The sequence below is a fragment of the Halyomorpha halys genome, unplaced genomic scaffold, assembly GCF_000696795.3.
Source record: "Halyomorpha halys isolate HHAL.00 unplaced genomic scaffold, Hhal_1.1 Scaffold785.1, whole genome shotgun sequence".
Lineage (NCBI taxonomy): Eukaryota > Metazoa > Arthropoda > Insecta > Hemiptera > Pentatomidae > Halyomorpha > Halyomorpha halys.
The window spans coordinates 273,994-294,973 of NW_027114505.1; the positions used below are offsets into that span (position 1 = coordinate 273,994).

At 30.1% G+C, this 20,980-nt stretch overlaps 1 protein-coding gene across 2 annotated transcripts in view; it reads left to right on the top strand.

Annotated features, from left to right (window-relative positions):
• The window catches only part of LOC106686152 (SNF related kinase), a 42,712-nt gene that overhangs the window by 6,749 nt on the left and 14,983 nt on the right, over nt 1-20,980 (top strand). For both annotated transcript variants that reach the window (XM_014429310.2, XM_014429311.2), the window contains exons 2-12: nt 4,069-4,278; nt 5,217-5,506; nt 8,853-8,962; nt 10,257-10,599; nt 12,292-12,396; nt 13,112-13,229; nt 13,316-13,480; nt 16,181-16,329; nt 16,436-16,533; nt 16,904-17,056; nt 18,123-18,308. In XM_014429310.2, the coding sequence (XP_014284796.1) occupies nt 4,081-4,278; nt 5,217-5,506; nt 8,853-8,962; nt 10,257-10,599; nt 12,292-12,396; nt 13,112-13,229; nt 13,316-13,480; nt 16,181-16,329; nt 16,436-16,533; nt 16,904-17,056; nt 18,123-18,308 (1,915 nt within the window). In that variant the 5' untranslated portion in view covers nt 4,069-4,080. The remainder of the gene's footprint in view (nt 1-4,068; nt 4,279-5,216; nt 5,507-8,852; nt 8,963-10,256; nt 10,600-12,291; nt 12,397-13,111; nt 13,230-13,315; nt 13,481-16,180; nt 16,330-16,435; nt 16,534-16,903; nt 17,057-18,122; nt 18,309-20,980) is intronic.

Genomic DNA, 20,980 nt, shown 5'->3' on the forward strand with positions numbered 1-20,980 from the left:
ATAATAATACTTTATATAAAAATTAACTTTATTTTGAGTGTTGGCAACATATGTGCGTCTTATTGATCTAGAGATATATTTTTTTCAAAATTCCAACATTTTATACCAACAACTAGAAATTAGCATTTTGTGGGTTTATTTTGTCAAATATCATAAAAACTACAACTCCTACAAAGATATACATAATTAACTATTTTGTAGTATATTTAACTAGCTTTAATTTGAGCGCTGGAAGACATCAGTACGTCCAATGGTTTCTGAAATAAAGTTTTTCATAAATCAAATTTATTGTCCGAACAACTATAAATTAATTTATTTTAGCAAATATCATGAAAACTACTATTCCTACGAAGATAAAGGTTATAAACTACTTTATAGTACATTAAACTAGCTTTCATTTGAAGGCTAATAGACATCTGTATGTCACATAGTTCCTGAGATATAGATTTCTCAAAATAAATTAACTTACTACTAATTTTTCAGTTGATTTTTAAGAAATTTTGCTTTTTAAAAAGCTATATCTCGAGAACTATTGGACGTAAATAGCTCTTTTAGAGCTAATATTTCAGCAAATTTACTCTTCTTTAAATAGTGTTCTCTTAGATATTCTAGTGTTGTTGGTAGTTTTTAAGATATAGAGCTCCGAATGAAAAATCAATGTTTTTTTAAGGTTTTGAAACACCCGCCATTTTTTATTCCCCCTACCTATACTTTGCAGACTCATTAATTTTGGCTAGTAATTATACATAGTTTTTAGTTAAAGTAATAAAAAAAAAGTTTAGTTGAAGTAATAAAAAATTGGAGTGAGATAACTGCCTTTTTTTCTTCCCGGCTCTTGTACTATCACCATGTACTTAATAAATACAACACACAATTCCTGAAGTAGATTTTTTTGTTTATTTTGTTTCTTCTTATAATGAAAACTGAGTAAATCGAATGTAATAGCCGATAAAAATCCAAAGAACACACAAGCGTATAGTTACTGATGTTTGTTACTTTCTTTGTTTACCAAGCATTTATGTGAGTCTTGGATTGTGGCAAGTGGTAAACATGTAGATTCAGCATAAACGTTGAACTTTTGTTCACATAATCATTACTTTAATTGATGCATTGTTAGGGGTATTCATGATGTGTTAAATGTAAATTGCTGTACCATGTTAAATGTTATAAGTATAGGATTGTGAGCAGCCTTATTTAAAGTCATGTTAAATGTATAAGAGCTCCTAGTGGATTTTCTGAGCAGCTTGTTTTATAACCTTTCCTTCCAAAACTTCATGTCATTGTTTACTTCTAAGTTTTGATTAAAGTACTTTATTACAACATGCCTGAATTGAGTGAAAAGTAGAAGTTGTGTGAAAGTTGGACTACTGAGTGCCTTGTTGATGTTCTAACTTGTGAGGAAGGGAATCAAGATGAGCTAATTGACAACGGTCATTACATTATTAGAATTGTCATCCATTGCTTTATTAGTTATAAAAACATACTAAACAATACTAACACAAAAACACAAACTACGAGCAAGTAACCTAATACAACAAGCAAAATGGTAACAAGCTCAGCTGGTGTGTTGCGTTATGTCATTCTCCATTTAACAGACTTAGAGACTGGCTCTCAACCAAATTATATGTTTTATTATGTTAACTTGATAAAAGATGGAAATATTTCTCCATTTAACATGAGTTTTTCCATTCAACACCCTTTAACATGTTAAACTAAAGATCATGAATACCCCTATTTAATAAACTATAACATCCTTTGTATGCCCATGTCATGTCAGTTTCATGCCATGCCCTTGAGAAATCATCGAACTTCATTTTACTTTTCCTTGTCGAAAATTAATTGTCTTCTAGCCATATGTTCTTACTGAGTGTCAAGTCTAAAGGGTTTCAGAAACATATCACAGGCATGAAGTACATGAAAATTCAAACAAACGCAGTCTGCTAATAAATTCATGGCAATAGTGCTTAGGGATCGATAAGAGGTTTTGTTAATTGGCTTTATGTCTCCTTGGATCACAATTTGTTATGACCAACATTTCGGCCTGAATTTGAAGCTTCATCAGGGCAAAGAACATAAAAACTAGATAACAACCTATGAATAAAAGAAATTATAGAATGATTAGAAAATAATTAACATAGATACATGAATCGTGTTGAAAGGCATGTGTAGTCCAAGTATTATATGAAGCTAAAGGATATATAAGAAAAATAATATTAAAATTAAATATAAGGAAAGAACAAATAATAAAATACACATTGAAAATCTAGTTACATTACAGTAAATATATGTACAAAAAGTAAATTACTCAAAATTAAGTGATGAAAAAAGTAGGAAATAAAATGTATAGATAATTAAATATGTAAGTAAAATAACAGGATTAAATAAATAAAATATAAAGTTATTGGGCTGTAAAATAAGTTCATAGTGTTTTGTTGGTGATTTCAATAAAAACTTCAGATTCTTTTAAATATTTGTAATCAATTATATATGACCCATTTTAATCTATTACATGCTGCCATCTTTCAGGTAATTTTTTAATTCCATCCACCCAGAACTTCTCAGATTTTTGTGCAATGAACTCCTCTATGTGTGTTTTGCAGTCTTCAAGCGAATTAAAGTGTTTCCGTTAAGAGAGTTTTAAAGGGCCCGAAATAAGTGAAAATCTGTTGGGGCAAGGTCTGGTGAATAGGGTGGGTGGGGGATCATATTTGTTAACCATCTGTGCAGCGGATTTTCCTTTTCTGAAATAAAAAATCATTAAATGACAAAAATTAATTTTTTCTCTTCCATTTTGAGCAAGCAAAATACCACTTTAAAATAAGGAATCTCGGTTTAAACTGATGCATAGAAGCACCTTAACTAATCCTTTTTTAGAATATGTAAACATTATTGACCAAGTAAACACAATATCATAAACAAGGATAGGATTAAATTGAAATATTGAAAAACGTTACGAACTTATTTTTGCAACCCAATATATAATCCAAAAGGAATGAAGAAATAAGAATATTTTAATTTAATTATTATAATTTAAGATCAAAGGAATGGGGGGGAAATGAGAAAGAAAATATATGTAATGAATATATATAATGAAATATGTAAGTAAAATACTAGAATGAAAGAAATAAAATACAAAGTTTTAAAAGACAAAAGGAGTGATCAGTAAATATGACAATAATTACATGTGTTGAACATAACTTAATAATATATAGGGAGATGGTCAGGGTAGCGGTCAATAGTGAAACAAAAATAGTTTAATTTCAATTAAACTTAAACAAAATTACTTTCACTATTGACCGCAACCCTGACCATCTCCCTATATATCAATTTTTACGGTCAACTATACATACATATATAACTTAATAATGTAGGTAAGGTAAAGTAATGAGATAGAAAAATAATAAGTAGAGAAGGTGAAAATGTAAAAATAAAGATGAGAAAAAGAAATAAAGCGTAAAAAACATTACTTGCTGAAGATGAAAAAGGCAAGTGCAGTAAGTGGTGCGTATCTGCAGCACATTCCTGAGTTAAACACATATATTGGAATAGATGACAGGGCTACCAGTTGAGGTTAAGAATACATTAACAGGTTACATACTTAGATGGGTAAAAGTAAGATATGAAAAAGGAGAAATATAAAGGATGATGTCAAATAATTCGAAAAATAAAAGAACTTAAATCATAGAGAGAAAAAGCTGTCATAGTATCTTCAAAGATGCATTGGCCAAAGTGGCTACAAACTAATCTATAAAAATATATCAAATATGAGTTTTTAATATTCTATTACGATATATTACTTATTTATAAACTTAGTACATATAATTTGTAAATAACAAATTAAGTATTACTTGTTTTTTGCTTGGAAGGGCCACTTTTGTGGGATATTGCTGTGAACCTTTCCTTTTTGATTTAAGCTATATTGTTTATATACATTTTAGAGAATACACTTATGCATGATTCAACCATTAATGCTTCAACAGTTGCTTTTAATTTGGGGAATTAAAAAAAAAATATATCAGTAGTTCGACAGGGCATAGCTTATGACTGGTGGCTTATGCATGTTTGCAGCTGCGGGAGGAGATGGAGCGGAGCAGTGGGCGAGGCGGTGGGTACGATGGCAAGATAGCTGGACTTTACGATTTGGAAGCGACTCTCGGAAGAGGCCACTTCGCTGTTGTTAAGCTTGCACGGCATGTTTTCACCGGTGAGAAAGTAGCAGTGAAAGTCATTGATAAATCCAAACTAGATGGTGTCTCCAAAGCTCATCTTTTCCAAGAGGTATTTCAACATATTATTTTTTTATAAGTTTTAAAATTAGCACTGATGATATGTTTAAATTTAATTGAAGTGAATACAATGTAATCTTGGTTATCCAAACTAATTGCTGTAGGTGGATGTTCGGATTACCAAAAAGTTTGGATTAAAGAAAACGTCAAGGAAATCGATGTTAAAAAAAAATTCAGCAATCTGAATGTAAATAAATTTTTATTTATTTAATTTGACAGTTTGAAGTTTATCTTTTTTTAAAGAATTTTTTTTATTTTGTTAGATGCTATGAGTCTTATATTATCGCTGGTCAATAGCCATTCTTTGGGCGACTACACTTATGTTTTCTTTTACATCTCCAGTAATGTTACATGATGATTTAATTTGTTAAAATTAGAAGATTGTTCATTTGTTAGTGAAAAAAGTAGGTTTAAAAATAAAAAATAGTCTTTGTATGGATTTATTTAAAAAATGAAAAAAAAAAATGAGTTCACCTGCAAAATTTATACTATACATATTTCTACTATTAATGAGATTAGTTTTATAGAATTGATATAATATAATAAATATATTCTGAACACTTTTATAGGAATTAGATTACACAATATCTGTGAAAATTTCCACTTATGATTTTCACTATGATCACAATAACATGCCTATAGATTGGGAAGTTAAAAATTAAAAAAGAAAACCCGCTGTTTTCTAAAAAAAAAAAAAAAGATTTTTTTTTTTTTTTTATGCCAGTTCAGATTACTGAGATTACACTATTTAATTTCTTTTAAAAAGTTGAAACATTGATAAAACATACATAAATACTTTGAAATGATGTGGATTTTTATTTTAATTAATAAATTCTGAGAGTACCCACTTAATTATTTACTATTATAATACACAATAAAATTTAAATAATCCTAATACTTGAGATTGATGTATTATGTTTTTTATTTTAGGTTAGATGTATGAAGCTAGTGCAGCACCCTAATGTTGTTAGACTTTATGAAGTGATCGATACCCAGACAAAACTGTACTTAGTACTAGAGCTCGGAGATGGGGGAGATCTTTATGATTACATAATGAGGCATGAAGCTGGTCTGTCAGAACCACTTGCGAGAGAATATTTCTCTCAGATCGTCCGAGCTATTTCATATTGCCATCGTCTTCATGTTGTTCATAGGGACCTTAAACCTGAAAACGTTGTTTTCTTCGAAAGAGCTGGTGTTGTCAAACTCACAGACTTTGGGTATGATTTTATTTTTTTACTTGTACCATTAATTAACTGCAGCTGTCGAAAGGTTTTTGCCTGTTATTATATGCACAGATAGAGGGTGATGACATTAGGTTCGCTCCAACATGAGTTTTGACTGTTGTCTAACAGGTATTTCCTTTCCAGTTTTATGTAACAGATTTATTCGCTGTACCTTCGCATGCACCCACCAGTTTGATGATATTCTAAACTTGTGTTTAAAAAAGCCTAATACATTTGATACAAATTAAATAAACTTGTGTTTAAAAAAGCCTATTACTTCTGAAATAAATTAAAGAGCTTATATTTACATTTTTGACTAATATTAAAATAAGTAAATATTATATCATCACTATACTGTTAAACAGTACTATCTACGTAAATACAATTTTTTAGATAATGTCCCTAAAGAATTTGAAACATTAAGCACTATTTAATGTCAGGTGGTTGTAATTCACTTTCAAAGAACATTATTTTATGATAAGGTGATATGTTGTAAAAAAAAAAAAATGTATAAAATTATTTGAGTAATTATTTATCTTTATCTTCTTTTAATTTATTTATTTATTAGTTTTTAACCAATTTCTTTGGAGTAAATATTATCTATTGTTATTTTATTTTAATTTGTTTCCACTTTTTCTTATTGTTTCTTTATGTGTGCTTACTGAAAGTATCAATTTCCAATGAGTCCATAAATTTAAATTAAAATGTTTGTAAACTCAATATGTTTGACTGATCACCAAAATGTAATGTTAATAACAAAATAAAACAAAAAGGGGGAAAAAATAAAACTACAAATGAAGAAAAAAATTGAAACAAAAAAAAATGTGTTGTTGATATTGTTCAAATCTATTTGGTTTATATTATTTTTTTATGTTGTCTTTTAAGATGGATTAGTATGCTGTGTGTTGTTGCAACCCGCTGTATTTGGGCAGAATTGCTTCCTGTCAATGAAGCATTTCTCTTATAAAGTTGTTTGGCATTAACACTTTGACTGCAGAGGCTCTCCTTGAAAACCACTTTAAATACGATTTATATAATTTCTTTTCTGTTGATTTAAATAAGCATTATTTAATATATAAAACATAATATTTAGCCAAATAAATATTAAATGCCCATATTTTTAACCATGAAGACATTTTTGTCACTCTCCACTGAATTTATGTATGCAATCAGCTGATACATGAATGCTTTTGCAGGTTTTTTTAAACTAAATTACTGAATAAGGACTCTAGCAAGTTATTGTATATCTCAACATTTGTTATGAAACATTTAGACAACGTGAAATAAGCCAAAACAATGTAAAAAAAATTTTTAGTATATAAAAAATGTTAATGTAAATGTATAAAAATAAAGAATACATAACTAACTAAATTTATATACTTCACAAAGAAATTTGATTATGAAAAAAATGAAGGATTTAAAAATTCTTGAAGATGATAGAATCCAGAACAATCATAGCTGATAGAAGTTCAGTAAAATTGTACTAAACACAGTTCGGGACAATCCAAGGTGAAAGGGAGGTGTTAGAGCTGTTCCCGCTGTAGACAAGCTAAAAAAGTCAACCATGGTCAAAGAGTTAAGGTAGCAATATGTTAGTAATCCTGTTAAATAGGGCCGTCCAAATGTGCTTTTTAAATATTGCTCAATTAAACTCCTATTATTATCTGTAGTTCAGGTGGTTAGGCGTAGGTCTTACCAATCTGAGATCTGGTGGTGGTTTCACAAAATGAAAAACTTCACCCCTAACCACGGTTAGAATAGATTGGTCTGTAGATAACACCCTCAAATGATGTCGAAAATGACCAGGGAGGGGATCATAAATAAAAAATCCTGTTAAACAAAATAATAAATTTGGCATGTGAATAGTAAAACTTTTTTAGATTATCTTTAAAACAAAACAGAAAAAACATTCTATTATCATTTTCTTAAATTTTAACGTTACTATATTTACTGACCAACAATCATAATCATTACTATTGTTATTTTACTGGATTCTAAAAGCTTGCAGTCTATCGTTTCCCCATCAATTTTCTAAATGCACGTTAGAGTGATTGGATTTTGGTATGTCCTGATTGAGTTTAGTCCAGTCTATCACTTCAGAAAGACCACACATGATGTCATTCTTCATTCTTTTTGATATGGAGCAACTAAAGTGTAGTGACCCATTTAAGAGAATTGTCCTGAAGATGGGAGAGAGTACTGCAAATGTTTACCCTTGTGTATACTTCATTAATAAAATGATAATAGAAGACATTTTTTTTTACATGTTACCTTTAATAAATACAATATAATCTGAAATAGTACTTATAAAACATAAATGCATTTGACTTTATTATTGCTATATTTATTACCTACTCAAACAGCAGTCAATTATCCTACATATATTAATGATTATTTTTTTTATTATTATTGAGGTTTATTTTGTTGTTACTTTGGTGATTTATGTAAACATTATATTTAATAGGTTCCACAATAAACATATCTGACAATTAATTTTAATAATAACTTTTTATTAATTTAATATTAATACATAAATGGTTAAATTAAATTGGAAATTAAAGATTCAAAATTATTATTAAAAATTCCAGAATATTTGATTATAGGAGAAAGCATTGGTTATTTATACAAGAGAAATAATTTATTATATAAACAAAAATAATTTAAAATATAAACTTAAATTTAAAATACATTAGATAAAATTGACATAAAATAATTGTTAGTTTAGTCTTGATTGCAGTTCATTGGTGGTTGGGACGATTTCTTCCAACGATTCCCACAAATGATGTTCCTTTTCATTGACTAGATTTCAATTAACTTCAAATATTTTCTGTCCTAATATTATTTTACTTTTTGTTCATGGTCATTTTAAAAAAACATTTTACCATCTATTTATATTGTTTAAATCATCACAATTAATAATTATTAATTTTTATAATTATTTAGATAACACTTGTAGAAAGTTTTGAAATAAAACAATTTTATTTGGAGATTCTACAAACATCTTGTCAATATCAATTCTCAGAAGGAACTGGGACTGACATGTGTCTTGTCTTTTTGATATCTCAGTAAGAACTGGTACAAAACCATACGTTTTGTCTCTATCAAATCTCAGTACGAACTGAAACTGTTCACTTGATTAGTGCATGGCACAGGCCATTGTGGATTATTTTAAAGTTTTTAAAAACTTAATATACTTTGTAGAAATGTTATGATTTCTCTCCTTTTTTTTTTTTTTTTAAATTTCTATTAATATAATAGATTGTTAATTATATGGATTAAATACTATTCAGAGGTTTGTTGTGAATGCCTGATTATTATTTTTAAAATGATTCTTGCTCAGTTTCAGTAATAAATTTTGTCCTGGTCAAAAACTTGAAACATCATGCGGTTCTCTGGCTTATTCAGCTCCAGAAATTCTTCTCGGCGATTCATATGATGCTCCAGCTGTCGGTAATTATTTTCTTATTGCATATGATTTATTTTTAGCTGTACTTTCCTCCCCTCCCCCAAGACATCGATATATATATATATATATATATATATAATATACTGAGAAGGAAGAAGTGATTTAAATCCAACAAATCTATTTACCTTAATTTTCCTATGCTCTGTAAGACTCATTGAAATTTACTTATTTACATGTCTAAAGCTGCTGGCTAGTTCTTTAATTCCTTTGTGAGTAGTACTTCATTTATGCTTTGTATACTACATCTTGTTTCAGCTATTATCAATTAATAGACCGATTTAACGACTGTATTGTTATGATGGTGGTACTCCCGAAAGTGGGCAGTTTTGTGTCCAGTGTCTCTAGTGCAGCTCACTTAATTTTTTTGTTTTTAATTTTAATAACATATGTTATTTTCTACCACTTTCTTCTTTTTTTAATCTCTAAATTGCTGAGCTTCATTATTTTAAATTATCAATCCTTCGGCCTTCCCAAAATCATTTTCTTTTTACTTTCAGCAGCATTTTTAAGGAAAATAAATTCGTCTAGAATAGATTTTTCAAGAAGATATTTGTACCAGTTTAGGAAAGGGAAAATCTTTAATATAATATCCAATGGCTCAATCCGATTCTCATTCCTTTGTCAAAGTTATAATTTCCATCCAGAGTCTTACATTTGTAAATTCATTATTATTTCTAGACTAGCAATACTGGTGGTTCCTGCTTATTGTATTCTCGACCCATTTCACTGTTTTAGTATACAATGATTAACCTTGGAGCTATATTGTGAAAGTGAACTGTGCTTTGTTCGTTCATGCTCCTCGTTCTGTTGTCACTAAATAAAACTTTTGTGATTATTTATCAGATATGCAATTTCATCTTTTTCTACTAATATGATGCACAAAGTTTTTTTTTTTTTGTTTTCCTAGTCAAAGATGACTGGTTCATTACTTATTGAATTGAAATCCTTATTATTTTAACTGTTGGTCCTTATTATAATAACTGACAAAGAAATTATTTGCTTGATAAAGGAATTGGATTTTCCATTAAAACCATCCTCACACCCCCCATATGATAAGAGCTTCTGGCTTAAGAGAGGGAGAAGGTTTAGAGTATTATGTAAATATATAAAATTTTTGAAAGTATTTATATTTCTTTCTTGGAAAACTTATTATAGTAATCATTCTAAAAAATATTTCATTACTTTCTATATCATAATATAAATCTCAGTCATAACATTTCAGCTGTATATAATTGATTAGATATTTTTCTTGTGTTTTACTCTTATGCCTTGTTACAGATGTGTGGTCGCTTGGAGTTATATTATATATGCTCGTCTGTGGCCAGGCTCCTTTTCAAGAGGCTAATGACAGTGAAACATTAACAATGATTATGGACTGTAAATATACTGTTCCGCATCATGTATCAGCGGCATGCAAGAATTTGATTGGAAGAATGCTTGTAAGAGAGCCCGAGAGGAGGGCGACATTAGAGGAAATAGCTGCTGATCCTTGGGTCAAGGTAGATACCAATGAACTGTCTGTTCCTCTTGTGTCATGTCGCACACTTACTGAGGCAGATCATGCCTCGATTGTTCAGAAGATGGTCGCTGGAAATATTTGCACAAAAGAAGAAATTTTGGAGTATGTATATAAATTGTATAGTTTTTTTACTATTTAACTATAATTTTTACTAGCTTTTGCCCGTGACTTCATCAGCATAGTCTTCAACTAAATGGAATAATGTATTTATTATGAACCTGGAATCTAGTATTTTTGTTTTTATGAAAGTTTTTTTTAATAAGAGTATTAGTATCTTTTTTAGTCCTGATGAAGCCGTGCAATGTGGAACAAAACGTTGGCTCACATTAAATAGTTTTATGTCTATTTAAGTTTTTTTCTTTGACCGTACCCAGACCATCTTCCTTTTATTGTTAAACATGGTTAATCAACAATTTTCCAAAATAGTTTTGGATTTTCCATTTCGTGCGAGAATAAATCAGAAGATCTTATGAAATGTCAGCAGGCCACTCAAAGCTTTCTATGTGATAAGCATAAGCTTTATAAATTTTTTCTACACACTCGCAGCTATTGATGTACTGAAAGGTGCATAATCTCCTTTCGTTTGACAGCATTTCAGGAGTTATTTTGACACTACCTGGGGATTTCTCCAGTATCGTACTTGACAGGGCTTCTAGTTCATTTACATTGTTATAATCATCCTCTTCTATTCTTATAAGTACCTTCCTGTCTCTGCTCTCCATCCATTTGGGATGAGCGTCCATGCCCTTCCAGCTGATCATGGAAGTATTTCCTGCACCTTTCCATTATTAGATCACTCTACTTGAGAATAGTTCTTTCCTTAATAACTCGAGTACATGGTAACTTTTGGTTTTGGTGGAAATCTCATTCCAATTTTTTTTTTTTTTTTAATATGTCCAGGTCATCTTCTTGCCTTCTGTATCCTCTTACCTTTTCCTCTTAAGCCGCTTGAAGTTCTCCAGGATTTTATGTTTGAGATATTTTTTATAGACAGTCATTTCTCCAGTTGTTGAATTTCATCGGGAATTTCAACTTGCTGCTCTCTTATACTTGGTTCCAATAAATTTTTCTTACTTCTAAAATTTTTTCAAGATGTGTTTAGAATAATGCATGGATTTTTTTAAATACTTAGTATAAACAATTTTTTAAACTGTGATGTACCAAAGCTTAAGCAACAATATACTGTTCAAAATACACATTTAATTACTTTTTTGTCCATTTAATACTAATTTTTTCAATATTATTAAAATAGTTTCACAGCTGAAGGGAAGACATTTTGTTTAATGTAAATGCCTATTATTTTTTTAATTTAAAATATATTCTTCTATCGTACCCATTAATTAAACAGGTTTAAAGCATCTATATTTTTCATTTATCTATTATTCTAGATAGTTTTAGAACTATGGTTGGCATAGTTATCAATTTTGACTGTTTACTGTTATAGTTTTCATTACAGTAATAAAAAAATGGTGTGAAATAGCTATTTTTTTTCCTCATGAGCTCCTGGATTAATTGTACCACCAAGTTTGATCTAAATCTGTCATGGTCTGGGTGATTAGATATGGAATAATACCCTTATTATTTTTTTAAGTAATGGCCTTAAATTTAATTGCTATGGTCCTAAAAATTTGTTTAGACAAATTTTTCTTTCCTGTTTTTTTTATAATATAAAAGAGTTTTAGATAGTTTTGTACTGAAATATTCACTAATAATTAGTTTAATACTTTCAGTAATTAAAAATACATGATATAATAAATATAAAAACATGTATTAAAATTATAATTTTTTCTATAGATCATTAGAAAAAAATGACTACAACTATATTACCGCCACTTACTATTTACTCGCTGAAAGAAAATTAAGGGCATCAGATCCGAAGCAAACTCCTAAAAGCACTCCGTAAGTATATTTCAGTAATTAATTGAATCACTAACTGTAGAAAGGCAACATGTCCATTAGTGGAAGTTTGTTGGAAAATGCATTTATAAATCTTTTGTCATGTTCTTGTTGGAAACCATAAAAGCTCATTGATGAATTTATTTCTAAAAAATAATTCTTTTAATTTTATCTATCATAACATTTTTTTTTTTTTTTTTTTTTTTTTTTTTTGTATGAACTTTTAATTTTTCTGTAGTTGAGAAGTTTTCTATCAAAAGTTAACATATCTACTTCTGAAATGTAAAAGTTTTTTTAATAAATTAAAATTCTATACTAAAACTCTTTCAGTTTATTTCAAAATTGAAATTTTTCCTATCAAGTAAATGTTATAAATCAATATTTTCGATAAAAATTTACCTTATCTACATGAGAGGCTTCCATAATAATTTTTAAATAATAGCTTTCCAAAAGTGTACTTTTGAAAAAGTCACTTTCATCATTATATATCATTTGTAAATGATATATAAAATTGTAACAAGTAAGTGACTGTGATAAAGAATATTAATTTTTGTTTTAATGTGAAAATTGACTAATTAGAAAATACCATTCATCAGAAATAATAATGTTCAGAAGTGCCAGAAAAGAAAAATCTAACTGTATTTTATAACAAAATGTATATTACTTTATTTAGTATTTACTAAATGATATTGTATTATATCGTTTTGTTTTTTTTAAGGATCAAGTCTATCGCACCTATGGTTCGTGTTGATTCATGCCTTGAAAATGACCAACCCCAAATTCCTTCAATAATTAACATGGCCAAAGGTCAAGGAGAAGGGCAGCAGATTAACCCTGTAATGAATATTTCCTTTTTAATATACAGTTATTGTTGTAAATCATTAGTATTAGTTTTTTTTTTACTTTCTCTTATTCCTTATAGCGGACGCGGAAATGTTCAATTGTTACTGAAGATGATGAAGAAGAGAGTGGAGGGTCTCGGGAAAGTGGAGGGCTTAATCGACGAGGTTCGAGATCTGAAGGCAAATTGCATCTGGCAGTCCAAGAAATTCATCGTGCTGCTATACCCATCAATTCAATAACAGAGGTAATTGATCAAATACTTGTGTAAAATCATCATATGGATTAGAGTACATAACCATGATTAATAAAGTTAATATATTGTAAATTTATTTTTAAATATTATATAAAGTAATATATATTACACTGTAGCCGTGAGTCAACTCTTGTGGGTTCTGGAGCCCTCCTGGGGTCCAGCCAGCCTCTTAAATTGGGTAAAAATCTGGCAGTCGAGTGTGATTCTGACCCTATCACCTCCTTGAACAATCGTTGGTCTAGTAACAGTACTTTGTAAAGAAGTACTGAACCCCTGACCCTCCATGAGTTGTAGCCGTGCAGATTTAATTTAATTTTAATGTTAAAAAATTGATTTCTTGTTAAAATGCTGTTATTATTATTCTTGTTAAAAGGCTGTTAATTATGCTGCCCTTGAAGGAAATTGGTCATGGATCGAAACAAGTAGTAATCTGATGGTGTATGGTCTGGACTATATGATGGATGAGGCAGGAGTTTGAACCCACGAAGTTCTTTTAACTTTTCTTTGGTTCGATGGGAAGTGTGTGGACGAGCATTATCTTGTTGGAATAAAACTCTTTTTCGGTCGATCAAAGCATGATAACGCTCTGAAAACAATCTTTCCAGTTGTTCGCAATAGAGTACAGAATTCATATAGCATCCATCAGGGACAAATTCGTGATGAGTAACACCAAAAAAATGCAAAGCATGGATTTTTTTTTCAAATTGCTCCGTTGCAGCTACTGGAAAGAAGCAATATAGCCATCGCGGATTTTCGGATTGTGTCAGTAAACCCATTTTACATCACAGGTGACAATCTTCCTGTAAAATCTCTTACCAGAAGGGTTTTTCAATAAATTTTCACAAATTTCTAACATCTTAGCTGATTGCTGAAGAGTAATGAATGAACAAGATGTTCTACCCTTCTGCTAGCTATTCTCTAGAGCAAACATTTTATTTCTTAATCTAGTACAAACTCAGTGACTCAAACTTCCTAAGTGGAAGTGGTTATAACCTAAAATTATATAGATGTTCAAAGTTTGAGTCTATTAGTTTGCCCCAGAATGTGAAAATGAAATTTTTGTTGTATTCATTAAAATTAATGAAAGAATTTGCCTTTAATTCAACAAATTTATCATTATTACAATTAAATTTAATATATAAATGGACTGATTTAATTTTATGGAATTTCAGAACTTTATTAACTTGTATTTATCTATCAAATTATATTATATATGTTTTAAATAAATAATGCTAATTTCTTTTTTATTAGTATTTATCCTGCAATAACTCCTGAGGTGTTATTCTTCTCTGATGACTTGTAAACTCTTTGGTAGACCGAATTCCCTTTAGGCATATACATTTTTTGTCTCAGCACTTTGCGTTGTTTTGTTCATAAACTAAAAGAAAAAGTATTTTTTATGTACTGATGAAATACCATATATGAATTTGAAGGACTTTGGTCTGGGTTGCAGTCAAGAACCCAGTTTTTAACTGGTTGCCTGTGTTTTGCCCTTTCTCAGGGCTAAAATAAAATAATACAAAGAAGGTAAAGCCAATGTAAGATTACAAATGTGAGATTAAATAAACAAATGTAAACAAACTGTCTAACATACCTCTAGCTTTACATCTATTTTATTTAATATCACTATCATACATTAATTAAGGGAGGTAAGTTAGATAATTTGTTTGTTGTTTGATAGTAATATTAAATAAAATAGATATAATGATAGAGGTATGTTAGACAGTTTGTTTACATGTGTTTATTTAATCTCACACTTGTAATCTTACATTGGTTTTACCTTCTTTGAATTATTTATATTTTAGCCCTGATGAATACTTAGATAATTACATCAAAACTCCGGTAATTGATTAATAGTTGAAAACTAGTGTTGTTCTCTACTGTACCCCAGACAATCTCCTTCAAAAAGTATTTTTATATTTCTAGTTATCATTGTAATAATTATTAAATTCAAATTTTTTTACTTGATATTGGTTTATTCATAACATTTGACCCCATTGTGGTTTCCCAAGTTTTTTGAAAATATAATATCTTTCCTGTAATTTTGCAACGTATAATGAATAGATGAACATTATTAGGAAATAATACAATCATTTTAGTAAATATTTCACATTGTTTTTTTTTTACTTAAAAACAAAAGGGTCTCTATTGAATTCAAAACAAATGAATGTCATTTGGAAAAAATCAGGTAACTCACATATCCTAAATCTTCATTGTTTACCCTGGAAACTTTCAATGCACTTCACATGAGCCAAGTTGAACAAATTTTAAAATAGCTATGGATTCCTTAATGTAATGTAGAATTTTGTGGTTTTCAAACTAAAAATGTGTAAAATAGAGTGATTAAGTAGTGGTGAAGTTTCAAGATTTTTTTGTCATAATTAGCTTGTACTGTTTAAATTCAAAAAAACTTTAAATGTTGAACGAAATGGAATCGATACAGATGAGCCATATTGCCTCGTTTTACAACAGAATTACTTCTGTTGACTTGTTCTTTCCTTGTAACACATATTCTTCAGCAGTGTTTTTGAGTCTTTTAAGCTTTTTTTTCTCCTGTTTGACTTAAACAAACTTACCTCATTTTTTGTCCCTTTTGTCTTGAGTCTAATGTTAATAAACTAAAGAATTTATAACTTTTCTATTTAATGAATTAAAATATATTTTTAAGTTTATTTATTTATTTTTTTATAGGCCTCGACAGCTCCTGGACCTCTTCATCCGAACTCAGGTAACCACACTCCAGTAAGGGCTGTGAAGACTCTTCCATCTGCTCTTACAACTACAAATAATGTGAACAATATCACTTCTCCGCAGTTGGGTGTGAATGCTAATATATCAAGGTTTGTTCAAATCAATTTGGAAAAAATAAATAAAGACTATAATATAGAAATTGTTGCTTAAGCATGACAATGATTCGATAAAACTTTTTTTTATTTTTAATGATAGGTATGAGAGAAGAAATAAATTAAGGAAAGGGAGTACAGCATCTTGTAGTTCTTCAGATGCCAGTGATGAAGATTCAGAAGGAAGGAATAAAAGAAAAGGTTAGTTCCAGGTTTACTTTATTATTTTTTATACAAATAATCAGAAAGTATTCGCATTTTATATCACTTTATCACTCATTAAATGCAGCCTTATTTATTTTTAACCATTCAAGGTTTTTAGTATAGCATAGTTGTTCTTTGTTATTATGCCTACATCCTCCTCGTAGATTTAGATGTAAGTTCAAGCCTAGATCTGATTTCAATCACTTATTAGAAATAAATTAATTTCATATTCTAATTTTCTTCTATTTCCATACACTCCATAGGACAAAAAACTAGTACTAGAAATACTTCTATTTATTAATTCAGTCACAATGTGCTGGTATTCAAGGAAAATATTATGCTATTATGCTGTTATACTTTTTTTTAGGGAGTAACCACTCATTACATCGTGGACGAGGACCTCAGGACCCAGGCGCTGGAGGTGGAACTGGGGGTGGAGGTGGTGCTCCACCACCTGGGGGACCTAGTACAAATGGTGGACCTGGGCAGAATGGCACCGGTCCTAATCCTAGTAGTAGGGGTAAGAAACTCTTCATTAAAATATTTATTTATTATGTAAATTATTTCTTTAATTTTATTTATTTATTTCGTAAATTATTATAGATTAAAATATTGCAATTTTTTATGCAGAAAAGCCAACTTGTTTAACCTAGAAATTAGGGCACTTAGTAGAGATGGGCTGCACATCTTCAAGACAGTATATCTACCCATACTTTTGTATGGAATTGAGAGTTGGATATTAACAGACCGACAGGAGAGCAGAATCACTCAAAAATGATATTTATGCGAAGGACGATTGGAAAAACAAGGAGGGGCCGAGTTTACAATGAAAGGATTTGTCACAAACTGTAGATAGCCCCACTGAAAGAGTTCCTGGAAAGTCATTAGCTAAATTGGTTCGGCCATGTTATCAGGATGAACGACTACAGAGATCGTCTAAAGACCATGAAATATGTCCTAGATGGCAGAAGACCTAGGGCCGCCCTAGGATGTCCTATCTCGACTACCTTGAGCAACTCTGTAGGACGAGGGGGAAGGACCTCCGACAGGCGAGGATCCTAGTTAGAAATAGGGAAGAATGGAATTCCTGGCTGGATGCTCCTCTACGCTGAGAGGCACTAAAGAAGAAGAAGTAGAGATGGGCAGGTGAATTGGAAATTGAATCATCAAATCATGATTTACTCAGTCCTTTCGATTCTCTCTACCCAAGAGAGTTGAAGAAGTAGGAGTAGTTGATATGTTTTATTAAGATTTAACAAAACAATTTATACACCCTAAATAGCTTCTTTATGACTTATTCTGGATTCTGGTGCTAGCTAGGTGCTAATGAACATAGAAATTAAAGTCTTTAATCCTTAATTCCTTGTGCACCAGAACTGTAAATAAGTTAATAGGCTCAAAGGTAAGACAAGTCCTTCTTAATTTCAACTGCCTATTAATCCCTTCAACAATATGTCATTCACCTACATCAAATAGCTCCAATTAGAATAACTATTATATCATACAGATGTACATATTGGAAGTAATGTTTTTCTATTTGTTTTTCTATCATATTATACATAATAATATACTATTATCACCAACAGGTACAAGACGGGAAGGTGGTTGTGGCAGTGGTAGTTCTGGTGGTCGAAGGAGAGGGGAAACACGCTTAAGAGAAAGTCAGTCCTTAAATAGAATTACAGAAGTTCAAGAAGTGGAGGCAAACAATAGTCCGACTCAAAAAGAGGCCCAGAATGAATCTACGCAGCCTCCTCCATCCAAACCTCAAGGTCATTATTAATATTATACAATTTTATTATTATTAATTCCCAAATCTTTTATGGGAATAAAGATTTCAGTAGATTGTTGTAATAGTTTCAAGAGTTCATATATTAATAAAGGCATAGAATTCCAAAACGAGCCAACTCCATTTTCCAGTTTTATTTTTTTACAGTTTGTGTACTAGATTATCATTGATTGAAAGCCATTCTATCAGCCCTGACTCTCCTGCTCCATTGAAGAGCTTTTCACTTACAGTTTTACTATTTTCTTGGAACAAATCCTTGGAGTGGAAATTTTTTTTATGTAATATAGCGACTGAGGGCATGATCTAAGTATATAATAAAATAAATTTGAAGGAGTCTAAAAATAGAGTTGGCAGAACCTAGAACGATTGTAATTGGTGGAAGTCAGAACAGTACTAAATACGGTTTGGAACAATCGAACATTAAAGGGAGGTGCTAGAGCTCTTCCCATCATATTAAATGTAAGCTAGAAAAGTGACCACCCTTGACGTCATACATGCTCCCAAGCTGCCATGGCTTGACGGTAATGTGTCATCAACTACGGTAAAAGTGTTTAGAAGCAAATTTTATTAATATGCTTGATTATGGGCTATAATTAGCTAAAAATCAGTAGCGATATCAAATAAATGTAGGATTTATAAAAGTTCTTCTCTGTGATTATTCGAACTTACTTTAAAAAACACTGTAAAATATTACATTTTGATTTATTATTTAAATTAATTATTTATTACATCAATAAATAACAAACTAAGGTAACTCGGGTCAACAGAATAACAGATTTTTTTTAAATAGTCATTGTCATCTGAGATTTTTCATACAGATCTGAACTCTAGTGGAAAACTAGCCAACTGCCTTCCCTTAAATTGTTTACCATTAGAAAGGTTAGGACAGATATGTATAGTGTGTCCAAGATGAGTTTGCACGCGAGTAAAGGGAGGGAGGAGATGCACTGTGGCACTAGGTCTGTTCCAACAACCACTTCTGACTGTACAGTGCATGGATAGTACGTGTTTTTCCCTCCCAAATCGTATACTGCACATGCTCCTGTTCTGGATAGTCAGAAGTGGTTGTTCCAGCAGACCTACTCAGTTGATTGGACCTCATAACCTTTCCTTTTCTTTTCTGGACGTACTTCTGCAACTTTACGAATAGAAATTCCTGGTATCAGTTTTTCAAAATTATTTTTCATTAATATCGCAATATTATAAGTTTACCATGTCAAGTAAACTAGGTAGAGGGAAAACTATCCTCTCTCAAACCAAAAACGTGATCATAAACATATTTTAATTCTTGAGAACAGAGGTTGAGAGTGGTCCAATCCTCTGTTACAAAAAGCCACAAATCAACGCATTTCTCCTAAGTTAACCCCATTCTAGAACCAAATATACTGCATTTTAAAACTTTAAAATTGTTGTACTAATTGTTTCACAATAAATTTAAACTTAAAATTGAGGCAGGTTTTTATAAATACCTTATAATTTGAGAGTGGTCCAATCCTCTGTTACAAAAAGCCACAAATCAACGCATTTCTCATAAGTTAATCCCATTCTAGAACCAAATATACATTTTAAAACTTTAAAATTGTTGCACTAATTGTTTCACAATAAATTTAAACTTAAAATTGAGCAGATTTTTATAAATACAATGATTATTAATTCTCAAAAAGGACTTTTTGGAAGATATATTGCGTTCTTAAATAGCAAGTCAGAACATAATTGTCAATATATTAGCTTTCAAAGTAAAACAAGTATCAATAAGAAACAGTCCCAGTCAAAGACAAAGGATAACCTAAAATAACAAGTAACCTGTATTCGTATTATAATAGTCTGATAATAGGGAGAAAAGTGTTCCAATTACCTTCCCAATCCTGAACTGATTGGGTGTTACCAAGTTCCTGGCTGCCTCTTGGTTTGTTCCTAGTAGGAAGGAGGGGAGAAGGAACTAGGATCAGGGTGCCCAAGTTCTCTCTCCTACAGGCACTTATCTTGGATGCACTATACAATAATTTTTTTTAGACAATAGAAAAAAGTGAAATTCAGTTCTATTATTCATGTAACCTATGTAAAGTTTATATCCTACTTTTTAAAGTCTAGACTCTACATGAAAAAAAAATTAATACTTTTTATTTATAATCTTTAAATTTCTTTCTTGAGACTGGCAATTTTTTACTAAATAATTCAAAAATACTATCCAAATTATAGTCTCAAAACATTTATTTCATTTACACGTCCAACGTTTCGGCCAATTCGGCCATCTTCAGGGACAATCTTAATTTACTATGAGACATATCATTTAACCATTTTAAAAAAACTCCATACAGGCTATTCTGCCCAGGTCAAAACATTTATATCTAATATGTCAAAAATACATTAAAAATCACAGTCAAATTATTTCTCTTTTACCACTCTTTATACACTTTTATTACAACATGAAAAATTAATACTTTTTGTGTAGATTTTTTTTTTTTTAATTTTCCTGTTTAAAACTACAAATATGTAATAAAATAATCTAATAACTATTATTAAATTGTTTTACAAAGATTCCCTCATCGAAATAATAAACCAAAGTATAATAACTGTAAAAAACTAAGTGAAAGTTTTTTAACACAAAAGTGTGTACCATCAGGTGGTAATTATATATAATACATGTGTGTGTGT